This window comes from Bos taurus, chromosome 4 (genome assembly GCF_002263795.3).
Source record: "Bos taurus isolate L1 Dominette 01449 registration number 42190680 breed Hereford chromosome 4, ARS-UCD2.0, whole genome shotgun sequence".
Taxonomy (NCBI): domain Eukaryota; kingdom Metazoa; phylum Chordata; class Mammalia; order Artiodactyla; family Bovidae; genus Bos; species Bos taurus.
The window spans coordinates 70989070-71012306 of record NC_037331.1 but is presented as its reverse complement, the minus strand read 5'-3'; the positions used below and the strand labels follow the sequence as shown (position 1 = coordinate 71012306).

Genomic DNA, 23237 nt, shown 5'->3' with positions numbered 1-23237 from the left:
GGTTCTGTTCAGTTTATTACACCAGTCATTCAGCACCTCTACTCACTGTAGAGAAGAACAAGAAAGCAAAGAGGCTCCCAACTCTAAAGCTGCAGTCCATCACTACACATACGGACACGGGTGGAGACATGCTGCCTCCATAACAGAACGTCTGCTGGGCTAGAAGCAGAAGGAGCCAGACTGGCAGGTACCAGCATAAAACAGAATAAATGCTCAGGCACTCTCTTTAGATGTGTTAAATTAGAAAGCCTTCGCATACAAAAGGTAGGCTGGTCAATGTAACCAACAAGGGCAAGAGAGGGAGTAAGGAGGCTGAATTGATATATTGCCTGGTGGCTGGGAAAGGAGGACCCTGGTCAAAACCCTTTCCACTCCTAGGGCAGCAGACAGCCTGGCACATTGAATTAATCAGTTACCTCTCCATCTCACTGTATACTTATGTGATGACCACAATTTTGTCTTCCTTAAGAAATGTGTCTATGGGAAAACATCCCTGGTCAGGCTGACCAAAGCCATCTGGTCCCCATGGCAAGTCTATTTTATATTCTAAAGGCATAGGGTAGTATTCTGATTTATAGATCAGTCTCTTATAAACTTAGCTAGTGTGATTCTGTCCCTGCGAGACTCATTCATACTCAGATATATTAAAAGACTCCACTACCTATGCCCTAAGGCTAAATTCCAGACAGATGAAGTGGCTCCCTCGTGATCAGGACGGTGGTATTCCCACAATGAAGCCAGCTGTGAGGACTCCTGGCAGCCTCCTGGATGGCTTTCTGTCAGAGACTCAGCAGTGACATTATGCCACTTTCGAACCATTTCAATCAGTAAAGTAGATAAAGGATATCTTACTTCAACACTCTTCTAACTGTTCATAACACTGGGTAGTAAAAAGCATTTTAAAAGCTGCCTTGCCTCTCAGTATAAGAGCAATAATCAAGTACTGAATGTGCTTCACATCAGTTCAGTTCAGTCGCTCAGTCGTGTCCGACTCTTCGTGACCCCATGAATCGCAGCACGCCAGGCCTCCCGGTCCATCACCAACTCCTGGAGTTCACCCAAACCCACATCCATCGAGTTGGTGATGCCATCCAACCAAATCATCCTCTGTCGTCCCCTTCTCCTCCTGCTCCCAATCTTTCCCAGCATCAGGGTCTTTTCCAATGAGTCAGCTCTTTGCATCAGGTGGCCAAAGTATTGGACTTTCAGTTTCAGTGTGTTATTTTACTTATCCTTCCTGCAGCCTATGAACTAAGCATGATCATCCCTATTTTACAGACAAATAACGAGGTTTAGAAAGTTTAAGTAGCTCATACAAGGCCACACAGTGGTGGAGTTAGAATGAAAACAGTCCATAATACACCTAGCACGCCCTATGCTACTAAACATGACCAGATCTCTTTCTTATTTATTTCCTTGGGATCCATTTCATGGAACTAAAGACTAAGTTATGCAACTCTTTCCATCTCTGTGCACACATGTCCGGGGGCTCCCTTTTCTTTCTCTCTGCCACCACAGGGGAGCCACAGATCCCAAATCAGCCCTGCCCTGTCAGGGGCTCATGGAATTGAAGCTCAGTTTTACACAAGCACATGTTACTACTCTTTTCTTCTACCTATTCATCCCGTCTTGATTGTCTGCTGTAGTCTGGAGCTATTTTTGGCCTTTGTTTTTTCACATGAGTGCATAGAATACCATGGTAACCAAATTATATTTTCATGTATTCGCATTCCATTTTAGGTTTAGTGTTTAAATAATCCAGTTGAATTTGAATCACATTATCTTACCCTTTAACTACTGATTTAAACCCCTACTCTTCAAATATCAACGTTTAATTTCTTGTTTTAACTGCTAACCAGAAAACAATTGACAACTTGCTTTGGGATTGTTGGCTAATCATTTTCATTTGAGTTTCAGAGAACGCTGCTCATAATTCACAGTTAAGACCAGCACCATCTTCATAAGACTCTCAGTCATACCACCCTCCCCTTCTTACTCCCATAATATCAGTCCACTTATAAAGAAGCCCACTTATAAAGAAGGCACCAAGATAATAGGAGGAAAATCATGTTTCAGCAACTCATCCTTTTATCCTCAGTTTTCTAAGAATTGGGAGGGAATCAATGATGTTTCATGTTCCCAGGCTAACATTTAGGGATAGACACGTTGAGGTGCTGCCTTAACGCGATGGGAGAGAAGTGGTCTTTATTTTCAGTCAAGTTGCACTCTATTTCAGCTAAACAATTCCTTATTGACAGATATTGTGGATGTCCCCAACATTCCACTACTGCAAGTTATGCTGTCATATGTAGGTCAATAAGGATAGCAAACCCTCATGTAACACTTCCTACTTCAAGGATAAGTGCTCTAAGAGCTTTGTAGAGAATAACTCATTTGATCATTGCAAAACCATCCGAGTCTGCACCATTATCCTCATTGCCACTTTAAAGAAGAAACTGAAGTACAGAGAGGTTAAGGAACTTGCCCTGGGTTGCAAACCTAGTGAGAGAGAAAGCTGAGATTGGAATCTAGGCTGGCTGAGTCCAGAGATACAATTCTTGAATATTACTCACTGCTAACACAGGTGGGAAGGGTCTTGTGGAACCTCAGGGAACTCGGGCTGTGTGAGCATAAGCCTTGTCCATCTATTAGCTGAGGGACGGACATTCTTGTCTGCCTCTGGCCCATCACCCAATGCTAGGCATGTGGTAAAATCTCGGTTTATGGATAGAATGAATAAATATACAGAATGAATGATTTCTCTTAAATCAAAACCAAGAATAATGCATTTATTTGGTGCTCCTGCTTCTGATGGCAGTGCTCCTGTTTTAGAATGGTGATGTCAATGAGCTAGGCTGCACACTTTAAATCTCTTAACTTGCAGTTTGGGCAAATGCTTCGTGCTTTAAAAATTCCTCTCTGCTACACGTTTAAACAGAAAGAACTGTGGTGATGCACACAGCCAAGCGAGCCCCAGCCTGGCTAGCACCTTTAAGCCCATGGGTGGTGGCAAGGTTTCAGTGGAAGGAAACTGATCTCTCTCTTTGTGTGTAGAAGAACTGTAATTATCTCTGTTACTGGGAAGCCAGTGACAGGTGGGAAATAAATATTTCAAAAGCACGCTTAATGGGAGACATGTGCAACTTCTCCCAACAAACAAAAAAAGGGTGTATACCTACCTGTTCTGAAAAAAACCGGAAGCCCTTGTCCTCACGAATACATTCATATGTTTCTCCAAGGACCGGATTAAAAGGCTTACTCCCGGCACGAAAGTAGCTAGATGCATATGCAGACACCGCAAAGGCTGCCACATACACCTAGGGAAAGGGCAAGAACCTGGTTACTCCTCCATCACAAAGAAATTTATTTTCACAAAGACATGAGCAAAATATAGCTTCTCTTTCTCTCTTTCCTGTTTATTTCAAAAAAGGCAAAGATTTGTCCCTGGCTTAATGACACCCAAATGGAATTTGATTTCAAGTTGTGGGTTTAAATAGTGTTCATTTTGGCCCCAGAGACAAATGAATCAGATTGTCCATTTGGTTTGATGCCTGCAGGTGGATAAAGGCTTTCAAGATGGTGAGTCAGTCCCTCTAAATCTGCCACTATCTGACAATCCTGACTTGTGCTAAGGCTCTGGAGGAGGAGAGGGACAAAGAGCATTAAAGAAGCCAAACTTCCCTCAAGATTCAGGAGTAAGTCACAGGGAAATCTGCTCAATACTCTGTAATAACCTAAATAGGAGAAGAACTTGAAAAAGAATCAATACATATATTACATGTATAACTGAATCACTTTGGGATACACCTGAGACTAACACAGCACTGTTAATCAACTATACTGCTACTGCTACTGCTAAGTCACTTCAGTCGTGTCTAACTCTGTACGATCCCATAGACGGCAGCCCACCAGGCTCCCCCGTCCCTGGGATTCTCCAGGCAAGAACACTGGAGTGGGTTGCCATTTCCTTCTCCAATGCAGGAAAGTGAAAAGTGAAAGTGAAGTCGCTCAGTCGTGTCCGACTTTTAGCGACCCCATGGACTGCAGCCCACCAGGCTCCTCTGTCCATGGATTTTCCAGGCAAGAGTACTGGAGTGGGGTGCCATTAATTAACTATGCTGCTGCTGCTGCTAAGTCGCTTCAGACATGTCCGACTCTGTGCGACCCCATAGACGGCAGCCTACCAGGCTCCCCCATCCCTGGGATTCTCCAGACAAGAACACTGGAGTGGGTTGCCATTTCCTTCTCCAATGCATGAAAGTAAAAGTGAAGTCACTCAGTCATGTCTGACTCTTAGCAACCCCACGGACTGCAGCCTACCAGGCTCCTCTGTCCGTGGGATTTTCCAGGCAAGAGTACTGGAGTGGGGTGCCATTGCCTTCTTCTAATCAACTATACTCCAAGATAAAAAAAAATGTTTAAGAATAAGCATCCTAAGTTTAAGCATTTGCAATTTGGTATTGTAGAAACCAAAAAAACTCATCTGACCAAAGAAAATCTGTGGGAGTCATTTCCTGAGCCTGGGTAATGAGTCATAGGACAGAACACAGTAGCTTTCAAGTAGTTTTGTTTTTCTTAGAAGAAAAATGAGAACTCAAAAAGCAAAAGAAAGGACTTCCCTGGTGGTCCACTGGATAAGACTCCATACTTCCAATGCATGGGTCATGGGTTCAATCCCTGGTTGGGGGAACTAGATCCGAAATGCCACGTGGCATGGTAAAAAAAAAAAAAAATTTTAAAAAGGAAAATTGTAGGTGAATATGAAATGAGAAGAATCTTACTGGCCCTGGCTGTGAGGGTCTCAGCGTTTCACACAGCTCCCCTTGCAGGACACTGAAGAGCCACAGTACAGGCCCACCTCATTTTACTGTGCTTTATTGTGCTTTGCAGAAACTGCGATGCTTATAAACTGAAGGTTTATGGCAACTTTGCAGCAAGTTTTTCCAACAGCATTTGCTCACTTCATGCCTTTGGTGTCATATTTTGGCAATTCTCACGATATTTCAAATTTTTCCTTTAGCAGTGAACATTTTTAAAATTAAGGTATGTGAGTGAAAGTCGCTCAGTTGTGTCTGACTCTTTGCAACCTCATGGACTATACAGTCCATGGAATTCTCCAGGCTAGAATACTGGAGTGGGTAGCCTTTTCCTTCTCCAAGGGATCTTCCCAACCCAGGGATCGAACCAGGGTCTCCCACATTGCAGTCAGATTCTTCACCAGCTGAGCCACCAGGGAAGTCCAAGAACATTGGAATGGGTAGCCTATCCCTTCTCCAGAGGATCTTCCCGACCTAGGTATCAAACCGGGGTCTCCTGCATGGGCTAAGAATTTGCCTGCAATGCAGAAGACCGTGGTTTGATTCCTGGTTTGGAAAGATCCCCTGGAGAGGGGATAGGCTACCCACTCCAGTATTGTGGCCTGGAGAATTCCGTGGACTGTACAGTCCATAGGGTTGCAAAAAGTTGGACACGACTAAGCAACTTTGACTTCACTTGATGTTAAAAATTAAGGTATAGATATTGTTTTCTAGATACAAAGTTATTGCATACTTAACAGACTAAGTATAGTGTAAACATAAGTTTTATATGCACTGGGAAACCAAAAAACTCATGCAACTCACTTTATTGTGATACTTGCCTTATTGAAGCGGTCTGGAACCAAATACGCAATATCTCTGAGGTATGTTTGTATTCTTTTGGTCTTTTGAGAGGGAGGCAGGCAAAAAAATTAAACCTAAGTAGCAATAGCAAATTTTCCTTTCTAATACTGAGTAAGAATCTCAATGTTTCCTCTTCTCTGCTTATTTCATAAAGTTTCTTATATTGGGGAAAAAAGCTGGGTACCTTTCATAAATGTTCACTAGTCATATAATTTTCAATGCCTTTTACAAGCTGAACCCACCTTACCACCTCATACTAGAGTGTATAAACACTCTAGAGCAGCTGGAGAGCAACTTGTGCTCAATTCAGTCTGTTCTTGAAACTTGGGTATCTGTTCCTCTCTCTGCTTCCTCAGATGTCTGTTTTCTGATTAGCAGCAAGGTCACGTGTCTATATGGAATGTTGAGTCACCCCTGAATCACCTTCACAATTTAATAGAACACATGTTGAAAAGAACCTGGAATCATTCATGATGCAGGAGGAGAAAGAAGGGAGGGAGCAGGCAAAACAAAGCATCTTCCTTGTGGGCTGGCAACATGAGAGAGAATGTCTGCAGGGGTAGAGCTGACCCTCATACTTGGAGCAGCAAACCTATTACATGGGCTAGGCTCCTCCCTAATGCTTTTCTGAACTTTCCTTTCTTAATGTATTGGTGCCTTTCCTCAAACTACTTCTCAAGGTCAAATAACTCCAATCAATCAGCTGACATCCTAAGGGTCTCTAAATTGCTACAAAAATGAAACACCTTTAAAAATGCTTTCATCTTCAAAGTCAATCATGCTCTTTAATGAAAAGCACTGTCCACAAATGATAACTTTTAACACTTTCCTTGGAATCTATTTACCTCCCTTTGTTCATAGAAATTCTCTGGGGGAAGAGTAACAAAGAAGACAGAAAATAAACAGCTTGTTTTTCTCTCCTACTCCTATTATCATTAGTATCAGGAAAGAAAATCTCTTTGAAGGGCGAAGTCCCTGGAGACAGTATGGGATGAGATGGGATGTCTCTTTCAACCAGAAATTAAGATTTTCCCTTAATCCTCAAATTACTGAAGAAACTGAAGTTTTAATGAGTTTAAACTGCAGAATGTGCACAATTTAGAAAACAAAGGCATCCTCCACCAGTGAGAGGGTGATGTCTGGCTGGATCCCTGGAGCTGGAGGTGAGCCCTCTGATTCAGCCAATCAGCAAATGCCCAGGACAGAGATGCTGAATGTGGGGGAGGACCCTGATGTGCCAGCATCCCACACAATGAGCTTTCTGTTGAGCAGGTAACATACCAGAAGGCAAAAAGAGGAAGAGGCACTCACTTTTGAAGAGCAAATAGCCACAGTCACAGAAAGGGTTGAGTTGGCCACAGTCTTATCACCAAGGTACCCCTGTCCTCTGTCCCCACAAGGCAGGGGAAGGATGAGAAATTCTTGGAGGCCCCTTTATTGGAAGCCCCATTACTTGATTAGAACCGATACTAAGTAGAGAACAAAAGATTAATTTTTCTAGGATGATTTTTATCCTTTAACTTATTCTATAGAAGAAGAGGTGGGGAAGGGGAATCAACTATATTCTGATAAAAACTGATTTAAAAATAAAATAAAAAAAAATAGTGGCAGGGGGAGAAGAATCTTTCTGATGTGAAAACCTCTTCTGTGACTGAATGATATTTTCTAAAAATTCAGGGCTAACAGGACAATTTCAAAAATAAACCAAAACTTTCTCATGGGAAATTTACCCTGGACAACAAAACAAAAAAGAGCTCAAAAAATTAAATTCTCCCCACTCAGGGTAGTAAAAACAAACACTCAGACAGCCCTCAAGACATGCTTTCCAGCCAGGCAATATCAGAACAATCACATGGAAGGTTCTAGAGAAAGAGGAAGCCCAAAATCACAGAGCAGAACTACCCTCAGGCAGCAGCTGTTACAGCGAAGCCGCTCTCAATGGCCATTCCTGACCAGGTGACTGAAAACAGCCAGGCAGAGCTAGGAAGCGGAGGTGGCTGGGAAATGAGCCTCTCTGATGAGTAATCCAGGTGGAAAGCAGAGGGACAGGAGCCCTGCTACGCCCGCAGCTCAGCTGCGAAGGCAGGCCAGTGAGTGGCAGGGTGCGTGCTCACCATCCTTTCCAGGGCGTTGGGCAGCTGGGCGGCCTTGTCCAGGAGTTCGCTGTACTCCAGCTCCTCGCAGAGCCTCTGCAGCGTGTTGAGGGGCTCATTGAGCTCCACCGGCATGGCCACCTTAGACAGGTCCTTCCCGATGTTGTTTCTCAGGATGTTCCACAAGCTGATGTTACTGGACTTTGGGCACGGCGCGGGCAAACACGTCCTTCTTTTGGACCTGGCCTCCCCCCCACTGTCGATCACTGGCCCTGAAAGGGAAATCAGCCTGGTTGCCTTATAAAGATTTTCATTTTATTTTACTACTGAAAGGAAAAAGGAATCCTCCTTACTGAGCAAGTACACAACGATACTGTTAATCTCAATTATCCAGAGTATAACTTAAAGTCAGACAATAAAAAGAATCTTAAGCAGCTAAAATGGAGCATCTGAAATTATAAACACTAAAACTCATGGACTTTCTTCGCAGGGAACTCTTCATGCTACTGCTCAAAAGCTAGTTCTTCAGAGTTTATATGCACTGAGGGTAATATTGGAAACTGGACTGCTATGCCCAGAGTAGGTTACTTCTGATCTCCTTAACTCTGTTTAAAAGCACTTCAAGTTTTGATGAAAATTTTAAAAAATATTTTAAAAGATCATTTCAAATTCTGATAAAACAATTGTGCATATTACAGGAAAATTATAAAGGAAATAAAAGTCATCTATTATCCCACCACCTGGAAATAGTAGCCATTTATATTGGAGTATTTTCATTTATTATTTTCTCCATACAGTTCACAATGTTTGTAGAGTTTAATGCTTTGCTTAATCAGTTAAAATAAATATTTTTCTATGCTACCCAGAATTCTTCTAAAACAGTTTTAATGAATGTAAAACAATTTCATGCTACGAATAAGTCCTAATTTTTTTAATCATTCATCTATTGTTGGACTTCTAGATTTGTTTCAGTGTCTTGTTATGATGAAAAAAAAGTAGTTAATGTACATATTCTTATATATTTGATTGCATCTGATTATTTTCTGAGGACATATAGACGTGGGATTATTATGTCTAAGAACTCAAACATTTTCAGACATTTGATTCATGTGAGCACGTGTGTGTGTGCTTAGTCGCTCAGTCGTGTCCCACTCTTGCGACTCATAGCCTGCCAGGCTCCACTGTCCATGAGGGTCTCCAGGCAAGAATACTGGAGTGGGTTGCCATTTCCTTCTCCAGGGGATCTTCTCGACCCAGGAATCAAACCCAGGTCTCCTGCATTGCGGTCAGACTCTTTACAAACTGAGCTACGAGGGAAGCCCTCATATGAGCATACTGCTCTTCAAAATTTCCCATTTATCAGCAAGCGTACCAGTGTCCATGTTCTGAGGTCATTCTAGGCTTGTCAGCATTCATTTTGAATTCTTAGCAAATCATTAGGTGAACAGTGCTATCTCCTTGTTTTAACTTACATTTAAAAAATTCCTATTGTGACTTGGAATGTTTTCATGAATATTCTTTTCTGAATCATCTGCTTTCCTATTCATATATTAAGACATAATCTTTTGTTTCTATATTTGCTTTACAATTTAATTGCCACTTGACATTTATCTTTAACATTTGGCCTACACAGCTTTTTAAATGAGTGAAACATTTACGTCTTAGATATTTATACCCATCAATTTTTTTCATTTGTGACAACTTCCATTACTTTATGCTCTGAAATTCTTTTTCCACCCCAACACAACCTATTTTCAAAAGAAACCTTTTGCATTATACCAGCATATGAGAAAATGGTATTTTATTTTAAAGTCAATCACTTTGAATAATGAGGCTGCTTTGATGAACAGGAGAATATGAAAGTGAGGTCATACTTTGAAGTCTCATGTTAATCTAAACATGCAATTAAATTCTGAATTTGTTTCAGTTGCTCAACATGGGCAAAAATCAACTAAACCGCTGCAAATGATAAGAGTCTTTAAAAACTGTGCCCCCTGTAATCTCAAAATACTTTGTTGTAAAGAAATATTACACTACTACTGGAGAAGACTCTTTGAGAGTCCCTTGGACAGCAAGATCAAACCATCAATCCTAAAGAAAATCAACCCCGAATAGTCATTGGAAGGACTGATGCTGAAGCTCCAATAGTTTGACCACCTGATGCAAAGCACCTACTTACTGGAAAAGATCCTGAGGCTGGGAAAGATTAAGAGCAGGAGGAGAAGGGGGTGACAAGAGGACAAGATGGTTAGATGGCATCACAATCAACAAATATGAGTTTGAGAAAACCCTGGGAGATAGTGAAGAAAAGAGAAGCCTGGCATGCTGCAGTCCAGGGATTGCAAAGAGTCAAACACGACTTAGCAACTGAACAACAATACTACTACTACAAATAAAGGCTAATACATGCCTAGCTTTTTACTCTGTGACAGTCTTTCAAGCACTTTACATATATTGTTTCACTTATCCTTTGCAACAACCTCTTGAGATAAACAGTATTATTGGCCCCATTTTACAGATGAAGAAAACTGAGGCACAGAGAACTTGAGAAACTTGCCCTAGAACATATAACCAGTGAGTGGAAGAGCTGGGATTAACTGAGGAAATCCAGTTCCTAAATCTATATTCCTAACCATTGAACCCCCACATAGCACCCAATGCAGTGACAGAATTGAATATGTGCATACTGATCTGGGCAGGTCGGTGAGGGGTATAAATTAATAGGAAACATTCTAAATACCTAGCTTTTACTAAGGATTCAAAGAAATTCTAGTGTGGTAATTTTTCAAGACCTGGACCCAATCCTATTTCCTTCTGTAGGAAATACTGTGTCCTAAGATGCAAAGGTTATTTCTACATATAATCTTTTCAGTAGAGTACTGATATGTAGAGATCTAATCTTCCAATTATTGCCAAAGAAGAAAGCTGGGTTTGGCCCAGTGTTTGTTCAAGCTAAGAAAACATTGGTCAGTACTCTAGCAACATGGCTGTGGAAAAGAAAGAGAACTGGTCTTCACCTCTTAGACATGCTTTTCCTGCTGCTAAGTCGCTTCAGTCGTGTCCGAATCTGTGCGACCCCATAGATGCAGCCCACCAGGCTCCCCCGTCCCTGGGATTCTCCAGGCAAGAACACTGGAGTGGGTTGCCATTTCTTTCCAATGCATGAAAATGAAAAAATAAAGTGAAGTCGCTCAGTCGTGGTGTCAACTCAGCACAGCTGTGGTCTTAGGTCCTTGGGCAAGTCCTCTGTTCCTAACTTTGACCTTTGAACCCTCTAATCCCTTGGTTCCCCTTGAGATCCTTCCTAAGGCCTCAAATAGAAGGAGACTTTGGTGTTTGTCTGTCTTCTTCATCCACAACAAGGGTTCCCATTTAGTGTGGGTATTGTTTGCTAAGGAAATAACTGATGCTTTCTCATTTCTCTTTCAGTTCACCTTTTTGGTTTTTTTTCTCTTTTTTTACAAAAAACAGCATATGAACTTGCTCCTATATGACTGGTCTTTACCTTTGAATCACTGGTTCTCAGACTTTTCCACCAAAGGGTTAATCTCTCCAGAAACAATTCAGGAATGACACAGAGCATAATGAGCTTCTGACTTCTGGCAGGTATGATGCTGGAAGAATGTTCTTCCAGAAGACAGTAAAATTACCTGTCTTTTTTGTAATCCTTCAAAGAGCAGGCTCTTTGGCATTCAGGTAACAACTCATCATCATCGTATTTAACATGTACATACTGAGCTGGGAAACACTGAAACATCAAAAAGGACCTGACATGGTCCTTGTCCTCCGTGTAGATATGAAAAGAGGTGGTGTTCTGGCATAGATGAGCCTACAGACCCCATGCACACTGACTACCAAAACTGGGAGTATTTGATGCTACAGGACTCGTATAAAAACCTGTTCAGTGGGCAGATTCTTCTTAAGGTAGGTCAGCTTCCTAAACAAGCTTTAGTCTGCTTACTCCTAAATCAGAGCTGTTTGGAGACAGCAGACACTCCAGGTACCCCATGGTTCCATCTCACACTTTTTGGGCATCATTTTCACTCTTAAGATTAACCAGAAATAAAAGGACATCTTAGGGTACCTGAAGCTCTACCCCTAACGGCATAGCAGTTTGTTACTCTCAAATGAGTTATCTTGAAGAATCTGAAACTAAATTAGCACTCAGACCAGACCTTTTACAATACAAGTCCGACAGCATGCCTAGACTATGAAAGCCACTAGATACCTAAAGGCAAAGTTATATTCTAATATGTTTGCAGAAAGTTTAACCACACAAGGAGCATCTGTTATATTAATTTTTGATATTCATATGATGATTCATATGTCCTTACTTTATAAAACAGAAATCCGCATGAGCAGACAAATTTATGTGAATGAATACATTTTTCACACGAGTGCCATGTTTCCACCTAGACTATAAAACCATTGAGGGTGGCAACCACGTCTTAAGTTTCTGATGTAGAACTTGCTCCATTCTCTGTCTGCAGCAGGTACTCCAATATATACTTATTAGTATTCTGCAAAGATCCAAACACTCAAATAATAGTTTGAGATCAAATAATTTAAATCTTACCCAAAGTCTGTCTCTCATTATCCAGATCATTACTGAGATTGTCTAAGGAAAAGTTGTCACTTATGTCACTGACGTATGAATCATCTTCAGAAATCTATGGGAAAAAAGGAAATAATATACATTAGAGTAAACAAGCCAGATTTCATAAAACCTTTGCTTCAAATAATCAAATATCTTTAACCATACATTATAAATCTATAGAAATAATTTTGGGTGCTGTTTTCATTAAGCCCCATACACCAGTCTGCCTAGGAGGTGTGGACAGAAAATATGTTATTAAAATTCTTACACATTCTTGATTCATTCTGACAAGGACAACATAAGTAAATTCCAGATTTTAGTCATCATAAAATTCCTATTAATTCAGACTGCTTTTACAGAATTTGTTAGCATTTGAGTAGCATGAGTTACAATTTGTCTTTTAACTATTTGTGAATAGAAGAATCTTCTATGGATATGAATAGATAAACAATATTAGTACTTATAGTGGTTTTCCCCACTTTTTTTAGTTTAAACCACTAGGCCATTCAGGTATGACCTAAATCAAATCCCTTATGATTATATGGAAATGACAAACAGATTCAAGGGAAGAGGTTCGTAACATTGTACAGGAGGCAGTGACCGAAACCATCACAAAGAAAAAGAAAGGTAAGAAGGGAAAATGTCAGAGTGCTTTACAAATAGCTGAGGAAAGAAGAGAAGCGAAAAGCAAGGGAGAAAGGCAAAGATATACCCAACTGAATGCAGAGTTCCAGAGAACAGCAAGGAGAAACAAGAAGGACTTCTTCAATAAACAATGCAAAGAAATAGAGGATAACAACAGAATTGGAAAAACTAGAGATCTCTTCAAGAAAACTGGAGGTATCAAAGGAACATTTGTGCAAGGATGGACATGATAAAGAACAGAAATGTTAAGGACCTAACAGAGATTAGGAAGAGGTAGCAAGAATACACAGAACTATACAAAATAGGTCTTAACGACTCAGATAACCATCATGGTGTGATCACTGACCTAGTGCCAGACATCTTAGACTGTGAAGTCAAGTGGGCCTTAAGAAGCATCACTATGAACACAGCTAGTGGAGGTGATGGAATTTCGGCTGAACTATTCAAAATCCTAAAAGATGATGCTATTAAAGTGTCACAGTCAATAGGTCAGCAAGTTTAGAAAACCCAGCAGTTTCCACAGGACTGGAAAAGGTCTGTCTTCATGCCAGTTCCAAAGAAAGGAAGTGCTAAAGATGTTCAAACTACCAGACACTTCCCATGCTGGTAAAGTTATGCTCAAAACCCTTTAAGCTAGCCTTCAGCAGTACTTGAACTGAGAAATTTCAGATATACAAGCTGGGTTTAGAAAAGGCAGAGGAACCAGAAATCAAATTGCCAATATTTGTTAGATCATAGAGAAAGCAAGGGAATTCCAGAAAAACATCTACTTCTGTTTCATTGACTATGCAAAAGCCTTAGATTGTGTGGATCACAACAAACTGTGGAAAATTCTTAAAGAGATGGGAATACCAGACCATCTTACCTGTCTCCTGAGAAACCTGTATGTGGGTCAAGAACCAACAATTGGAACAACTGACTGGTTCAAAATTGGGAAAGGAGTACATCAAAGCTGTATATTGTCACCTTGCTTATTTAACTTATATGCAGAGTACATCAATGCAAGATGCTGGGGTTAATGAGTAACAAGCTAAAATCAAGACTGTTGGGAGAGATTATCAGTAACTTCAAATATGCAGATGATAAAGTGAAGAGGAACACTTCACTAAAGAGCCTCTTGATGGGGGTGAAAGAAGACAGTGAAAAAACTGGCTTAAAACTCAGCATTCAAAAATCTAAGATAATGGCATCTGGTTATATCAGTTCATGGCAAATAGAAGGGGAAAAAGTGGAAACAGTGACAGATTTTCTCTTCTTGGACTCCAAAATCACTGTGGATGGTGACTGAAGCCACGAAATTAGAAGACACTTGCTTCTTGGAAGGAAAGCTACAACAAACCTAGACACTGTATTAAAAAGCAAACACACCACTTTGCCAACAAAGCTCTGTATAGTCAAAGCTATAGTCTTTCCAAGAGTCATGTATGGATGTGAAAGTTGGACAATAAAAAAGGCTGAGCACCAAAGAACTGACGCTTTGGAACTGTGGTGCTTGAGAGTCCCTTGGACTGCAAAGAGATCAAACCAGTCAATCGTTAAGGAAATAAACCCTGAATATTCATTGGAAGGACTGATGCTGAAGCTGAACTTCAATACTTTGGCCACCTGATGTGAACAGGTGACTCATTGGAAAAGACCCTGATGCTGGGGAAGATTGAAGGCAAAACGAGAAGAGGGCAGGAGAGGATGAGATGGTTGGATAGCATCACTGATTCAATGGACATGAGCTTAGGCAAACTCCGACAGATACTGAGGGATAGGGAGGCCTTGCTGCAGACCGTGGAATCGCAAAAAGTTGGACACAACTTAGCAACAGAACAACAACAACAAATCAGTCCTATAATGAAGAGCTAAAATGACCAGTACACTCACTCAAAATATAATTATAAATTATAACAATAATTATATATTATAAATTACTACAGATCAAATTCAATGCTGAAAAAATATATAAGGGGCTAACTTCTGGCCCTGTATTGCAAATAATACATTATCAAACAGCTTATAATCAAAATCATTAAACTACAATTGAAAAGAGGTATAACAAACCAAGTATCAGTAACAGAAACCAGGGTAAGCCTAATACTTACTTTCACAACCTTTCTCCCCTAAGATTTTTTATCTTTTTATGACTTTTGTGGTATAACTTATAATAAGATCCTTAGAAAGTAATGATAAAAAGGGGCCATTGAGCTCAGTGTTTCTCAATTATGGCTATTTACCGAATGAGTAAAGCAGCAAAAGATTTTGGGGGCAACTAACTGAAAACAGTGTTCGTACCTCATTTTCTGAAGAGCTTGGAGACAACAGAACTTCCTGGGCATCAAAAAACTCTGAGAGAGAGTCAGTGATGGACAGTCTGCTTTCATTGGAAAGCTGATGGACCAGAGCCCGACTATCATCTCTGGAGTTTTCCTGTTGGAAACACAAAACCAAAAATGCACATATTTAGAAACAGTTTCAAGAAAAGCAAAATAAACAATTGATTTCTTACATGATACACAAGGTCACAGGCCCAGGCTAACAAGCAGCTATAAGCAGAGAGCAGCTTCAGAGTTGAGGACAGGCAAACCTCACCAAAACACAGTGAGAAGTGAAGGTCTCCCCCAAAAGGCCCCTTGTTTGCAGGCACCATTACAGCTCAGACACACACAACAAACCTCAAAGCCAAAAAAAAAAAGACTGCAGGTCAGTTTTCATTCCGCTTAACTCATTATAGACCAGGGGATCTTTGCAGAAACTAAGGCCTGTGGCTGGCAACTCGTTATGTAAGTGATATTGATATGTCTCCCGTTAATAGCATTTAGGTAACAAAAGATGTATGAACACATCTCTGGTCAATCATGTGTTCAGAGGGGGAAAATTCCAACACTCTCTGAATCCTCTTATTCTCTACCACTGCAGGACGTTTCCTTTCATCCTAAAATTTCCTCTGAATTGTACTAAATGCACGTCCTCTCATGGCTGGTTCAGACCAACACCGCTTTCCCCTGCCTCCATTCTCTCCCAGAGACCAGAGTGCTGCCTCTGAGGCATTCTTTGACAAATGAGCAGTGTGTTTCAGTCCAGAAGTGCCCCTGGTGGCAGATCATCCATTATACATGGATGAATGAGATCAATTCTCTTTGCGTCTTTCCAACCACACTGACTCTGTGAGGGAAGGAAGTCCCCAATCCCATTTATAAGCCTCTCCCTGAACAACAGGATAGAATATCAGCATTTTCTCCTCCTGTCACTGAGCCTGGACATTTGCTATGGGAAGTACCTAAATACTTTGGGAATGTGTTTTCTATGCTATTTGCAAGTGAAAATTTAACTCAAGAAATTGAGCAACTGCACTGTGCTGCTCATGGTGGGATATGATGATGAATAAAACAAGGTTTCTGGCCTGAGTGAGCCAGGCACTCAACACAAAAGCACTAAGGACATGGGCAGGAAGGAGAGGCGATTCCGTTAAGGGGCTTTGGTTGGTGAGGGCTTCACAGAAGAGGTGAGGCCTGATACCGTAAGGAAGGAGAATGGATTGAGGATGAGATGCTCTGATTCCTTTGACTCAGAGAAGACTGTTGTCTGAACATCCCAACAGCTCACTTTTCTCATAGGGCTGATAAAGGAGCTGCTTCTATATCCTTATGTATCTGGTAAATGAGTCCCAGAATAACCTGGGAAAGAAATGTTAACACATAATATCTTTCCAGAAGTTTTATGAGAGCAGGACACACTCCTCAGTCTCCTAAGATGAGGGTGCTCTGACCAGAGGGCCCCAGCATTTGTTCATAATTGGTAATATCAAGTGGGCAAGTGACTGCTTAATGGAATGTTTACCTCAGGAACACATTTCAACATATATCCCTTTCTCTTCTAGCCGAGGCATTTATTGAAAAATCCCACCCATTTTAACATCCCTACAACCTTCCATCCCAACAAAGACTTAAATCACGTTAAGATCTATAAATAAGCATCATGGCTGCCCCCTTTAAAGTACAGGTCTCTCCTAAAAAAGGAGACACAGTAATGAATAACTGAGCTCCCTTAACATTCACTGAAACAACAGAACTGTCCTCTGTCTTTGCTGTGTCACCGCCACCTAAGACTCTAATGATTTATTTACTTGTTCTCCTCATTAATTTATTAACAGTCACTCTGGCTCCTTTCTGTATCTCCTTCCTCCCAGGCTGATGGGTCAGAAGGATTTCTTGGCTGGATCAACATTGAAGATAGCACAGCTGGCCCTTGGCCTTCCTGCTGTTCCATCACCCCAGCACCTTCCTGCTGATGCCCACCCAAAACTCCACAGGACTGTGGGGACCCTGCCCAGTGTCCTGCACAACCCTGGACGGTGGATTAAAATACTGACCTAGCCCGTTTAACTCAAGCATACCCCCTTAAGCTGGGAAGGCGTGAATGGTTATCCGTTTTTACATCACAAAAAGAGAAATAAACAGAGAAGAGAGAGGGAAGGGAACACATAATCCCATCACACTAAATCAACCACTATAGGCATTTTGATAAATTTCTCTCCAATCCTTTTAATACATACATCTTTGTTTTGAAATAATTGTCATCTACCTAATGTTATAAACTTCTCCAAACACTGCACTATAACTTTTAAAAATTAACATTTTTTTATGTTAAAGGTAGTATGTTTTTAAAACAGAAAATACAGAAAGATGTAAATAAATATCACTTAAAATTCATCACCCAGGGACTTCCTTGGTGGTCCTGTGGTTAAGTTCCTACACTTTCAATGCAAGGACCGAGGGTTCAATCCCTGGTTGTAGAATTAAGGTCACATAAGCCACATGGTGTATGTAGCCAAAAATTAAAAAAAGAATTTAAAATTGATCACCCAGATGTGGCCCCTACTTAGCCAATCAGTCTACTTTCTGTATTAAAATATTTGTGTATAGATTGCTTTTAAGTTTGAAAACCTGGGGTCACACTGTACACAGTCTTTATTTAGTTTGTTACATTCAATTAACATTATATTGTGAACTTCTCCCCAGGCTATTAAAAGTTCTTTGAGACAATGAACTTAAGCAGATTTACCCAAGGTATGTATCACAGAGTAACCATTTATTAGAAATAAAGTGTTTCCAAATTTGTAAAGATGAGGAAGTGGAAGTATCACTCACTCAGTCGTGTCCAACTCTGCAACCCAATGGACTGTAGTCCTTCAGGTTCCTCTGTCTCTGGAATTCTCCAGGCAAGAATATTGAAATGGGTAGCCCTTCCTGCCCTGCAGAAAGATTCTTTACCATTTGAGCCACCAAGATGATGAACAGGTTTGCAGATGTGTCTTTGCTTGTATGTCATTAGTTCTTAGAATCAGTTCCCAGAGTAGAATTATTAAAAATGTTTAAGGCAAAATATTTATTACCTAATTATATCAAGAAAGAGACACTCTATTTTCTTTATATCTATATAGCCACAGAATCGGAGAAGGCAATAGCATCCCACTCCAGTACTCTTGCCTGGAAAATCCCATGGATGGAGGAGCCTTGTAGGCTGCAGTCCATGGGGTCGAGAAGAGTCGGACACAACTGAGTGACTTCACTTTCACTTTTCACTTTCATGCATTGGAGAAGGAAATGGCAACCCACTCCAGTGTTCTTTCCTGGAGAATCCCAGGGACGGGGGAGCCTGGTGGGCTGCCATCTATGGGGTCGCACAGAGTCGGACACGACTGAAGTGACTTAGCAGCAGCAGCCACCGAATACTATAAGTTAGAAAAATGTTGTTTTATTCTAACTGGTTTATTTATTTTTTTTTTAATTTTTAAACTTTACATAATTGTATTAGTTTTGCCAAATATCAAATTTGTATTTTTTTGTTAAGAATAGGTTGAATAGTTTTTTTCTTTAAAAAAATAAACTAGCTTTATACGTATAAATGAATCACTGGGCTGTATACCTAGAATTGACAAGATATTGTAAATCAACTATATGTGTGTGTGTGTGTGTATGTATACTCAGTCCTAGTCCAACTCTTTGCAATCCTATGAACTGTAGCCGCCAGGCTCCTCTGTTCATGAGATTTTCCAGTCAAGAGTACTGGAGTGGGTTGCCATTTCCTCCTCCAAGGGATTTTCCCAACCCAGGGCTCAAACCCCTGCCTCTTGCATCTCCTGCACTGGCAGGCGGATTCTTTTCTCTACTGCCGCCTGGGAAGCCTGTAAATCAATTATGTGCATGTCATTGTTGCTCTGTCGCCCAGTCATGTCGGCTCTTTGTGACCCCATGGACTGCTGCACGCCAGGCCTCCCTGTCCCTCACCATCTGCCAGAGTTTGCACAAGTTGATGTCCACTGTGTGTGGTAAATCACTAAGTCAACTGTGCACTTAGTCATGTCCGACTCTTTGCCACCCCATGGACTGTAACCCACCAGACTCCTCTATCCATGGGGATTCTCTAGGCAAGAATACTGGAGTGGGTTGCCATGCCCTCCTACAGGGCATCTTCCCAACCCAGGGATCGAACCCAGGTCTCCCACATTGCAAGCAGATTCTTTACTGACTAAGCCACCAGGGAAGTCCAAATCAACTATAATCCAATTAAACAACAGCAACGACAACTAGCAGTAGAGTTAACACTGGAGGAGGCTAGGGCAGGGTACACAAGGCCTCCCTCTGCACCTCTGCACCTTCCAGTGAACTGACAAATATCACACAATAAAAAATTAATTTAAAAAATTGCGTTTGGTATTTTTTGTGAATAAGGTCTTTTTTTCTCACATATTTGTTGAGGACTTAAATTACCTGCTCTTACCTGTTAATTATTTACGTATGAAAGTCATTACCACCTATTTAGTATTATTTAAGTCTGTCATTTTTCACTGAAAACAGTTGTTCCTGTCTATTATTTGACTAATTTTTTCACACACACCACTTCTTGTCCTTAAAAAAAAAAAAAAATCCAAATCTCATCAACATGATTTGGTAATTTTTTCTGTTGCTCCCACATTTAGGACATCCTCCCTACTCCAGCCATTTGATAAACATTTAAATCAATATTTTTCAGTTTGAATTTAACTCTGATTCACTAGTGATTTATTTTAGGCTGCAATGGAAAGATTAAACTGCTTTCAAGCTGTGTCAGCCTAACTTATTGAAAAATTCATCTCTTTCCTATTGATTTTTGAGCCTTCTATCATAAATTTATTTCATTCTTTTTTTATATAAAATGGTGCTATGCCTGAAATAGTTATTCTGTCCCACTCTTACCCCATTACTGCCATATTTTCACTACTGGAGCTTTACCATGTGTTTTACTTGGGGGCTGGGCCTGTCTTTCCTCACCACACAGCAGTATGGTGCTGCTGAGGAGACAAGTGCTCGGGACTCATAGAACTGGACTTACATCCCAGCTCTACCCTTTACTCGCTGTGTACCCTGGAAGAACTGTGGTGTTGGAGAAGACTCTTGAGAGTCCCTTGGATTGCAAGGAGATCCAACCAGTCCATTCTAAAGGAGATCAGCCCTGGGTGTTCCTTGGAAGGAATGACGCTAAAGCTGAAACTCGAGTACTTTGGCCACCTCATGCGAAGAGTTGAATCACTGAAAAAGACCCTGATGCTGGGAGGGATTGGGGGCAGAAGGAGAAGGGGACGACAGAGGATGAGATGGCTGGATGCCATCACTGACTTGATGGACGTGAGTCTGGGTGAACTCTGGGAGTTGGTGATGGACAGGGAGGCCTGGCGTGCTGCGATTCATGGGGTCACAAAGAGTCGGACACGACTGAGCAACTGAATTGAACTGACCCTGGAAGAAGTTATTTAACCTCTCTGAGCTTTAGTTCCCCTGTCTCTAAAATGAAATTAGCATCACCTATCTCATACAGTCATGATTAAGATTTTATGAGAGAATGAGTTCAAGTGCATGTGGAATATAGCAAACAGGCAGTTAAAAGAATTTCATTTCCTCTTGTTTTACACTTTTCTTTCAAGTTCTTGCTTATTTGGTCTCTTAAATAGACTTTAGATGTAGTAGGATATTATCCCCAAAGTCACTAGGCCTTTCATTTGGAATTTAAAATAATATAAAATAACCCAAGAATTCATAACCTGGTAATAGTAAATGTTCACATTCAGAAATTTAAAATAGAAGTACTTGATAGGATATGAGAATAATTTTTGATAGGAGGGGAGATTTTAGAATCCAAGTCGATTTTAAAACACCAAAGATGAATAATTTGTGCAGCGAAAAGGTAACAGAAGGGAAGCAAAGAAAGAAAGAGGGCCTAAAAACAGAGTACTCTGGGCTGACCCCAGTGTGGGGACTGTCATTCCCATAGTGTTTGAGAAGCTACCCAAGGAAAGGACACTAGAGTCTGGCTTTCAGGCTTTGGGCAGCTACTTCTACTCACTCTCTTATTTCCTGAAGGCAACAATGGCTTTTCCTTTACTGGGAAAGTCAGCCTGAGTCACTCTGCAAAAAGCAGGATAAAACATGGACCACAGAAAGTCACTGAGAGAGAAACTAGATCAATGAGACAACTGCACCATCAATTCAAGACTTCAGAAGGTCATTGTGGAAGGTATGACCTTGAGGATGTTATGGCTCCTCCTCAAAGGCAATGAAGAGTATTTAACCTTTGGATACATTATTTTTGAGATCAACTTAAGAACATGCATTTAAAAAGAACTTTGATTCTGGTTTCCTTTCCCAAATGCAAATAGCCCCAGGTGTATACATTGAATATAAATTAATAAAGCCATAAGTCAAGGGTCAACTTGCCATTTATCTCTTTAACAGCTTGTTAAATAAATTAATGTGATTAGGTGATAATATGCTACTAATAAGATCATGGCATCTGGTCCCATCGCTTCATGGCAAATAGATGGGGAAACAGTGGCTGACTTTATTTTTTGGGCTCCAAAATCACTGCAGATGGTGATTGCAGCCATGAAATTAAAAGACACTTACTCCTTGGAAGGAAACTTATGACCAACCTAGATAGCATATTCAAAAGCAGAGACATTACTTTGTCCACAAAGGTCCATCTAGTCAAGGCTATGGTTTTTCCAGTAGTCATGTATGGATGTGAGAGTTGGACTATAAAGAAAGCTGAGTGCCGAAGAATTGATGCTTTTGAACTGTGGTGCTGGAGAAGACTCTTGAGAGTCCCTTGGACTGCAAGGAGATCCAACCAGTCCATCCTAAAGGAGATCAGTCCTGGGTGCTCATTGGAAGGACTGATGTTGAAGCTGAAACTCCAATACTTTGGCCATCTGATGTGAAGAGCTGACTCATTTGATGCTGGGAGGGACTGGGATGACAGAGGATGAGATGGTTGGATGGCATCACCGACTCGATGGACATGGGTTTGGGTAGACTCTGGCAGTTGGTAATGAACAGGGAGGCCTGGCGTGCTGCGGTTCTTGGGGTCACAAAGAATTGGACACGACTGAGCGACTGAACTGAAGTGAACTGATGCTGCCTGGAAACAGGTACCAAACACCAGAGTGCCATGGTGTTCGGCACCAAGCCACCTTCAGTGACAGTAGGCCACCATGACTGAGCCCTGCTTCAGCCAATCCACAGATTATTCAGAAGAGAACCTAGCTGGTGAGCATGTTTCTTTGCCCAGGCCTGAAATGAAGGCCCCTACAGATAACATTTCAGTGTTCTGTCCTGGCGGAGACTCAATTTAGGTCTGGGCTAAAAAGTGATTGAAAAGATCTCTTGGGGGCAGTGAAGATGTAGAGGAATCTCACGGTCAATCACCGGTGTGTATCTCAGATGTGTAACTCAGAAGAAGCCTGCCAGCCCTGAGGAGAGAGGGTACCACCCTCATGAGAAGGGGTTCCCATTAGGTCAGGGCATAGCCTGTGCTTCACATGGAGGTAGATGTCTGAACTTCTTGGTCTGATTGATTCCAGCATCTTATCTGCCCATCACCCAACACAACAACATTGCAAGAAGTAAAGGTATTGTGTCAGGGTTTGTTTTCTTTGCGAACAGAAAAAGGAGGAAGATGTATTAAACATAGATACTCCTTTAAAAAATTTACAACCCTTGTTTCTGAACTTCCTTATTTTTTATGGGCTCAGTCTAATCCACTTGTTAATTAAATATTTAGCACAATTGAGGCAGGCATATAAGAGATGGCTAAAAACTATTTTGACTTTCACTACCCTTTTGTACTGATTTTTTTTTTCAAGTCATCCACTTGGATTTTTCTGAACTTTCTCATTTTAAGCATATTCAAAGAATATTTTGGATAAAATCCCGAGTCTTG

At 41.0% G+C, this 23237-nt stretch overlaps 1 protein-coding gene across 3 annotated transcripts in view; it reads right to left on the bottom strand.

Moving 5' to 3' along the window:
* OSBPL3 (oxysterol binding protein like 3) overlaps positions 1 to 23237 on the bottom strand; it is a 199424-nt gene that overhangs the window by 32094 nt on the left and 144093 nt on the right. For all 3 annotated transcript variants that reach the window (XM_005205542.5, XM_005205541.5, NM_001192901.2), the window contains 4 exon segments: positions 15276 to 15410; positions 12330 to 12423; positions 7775 to 8025; positions 3180 to 3317 (listed from right to left, as the gene is read on the bottom strand). In XM_005205542.5, coding sequence (XP_005205599.1) covers positions 3180 to 3317; positions 7775 to 8025; positions 12330 to 12423; positions 15276 to 15410 — 618 coding nt within the window.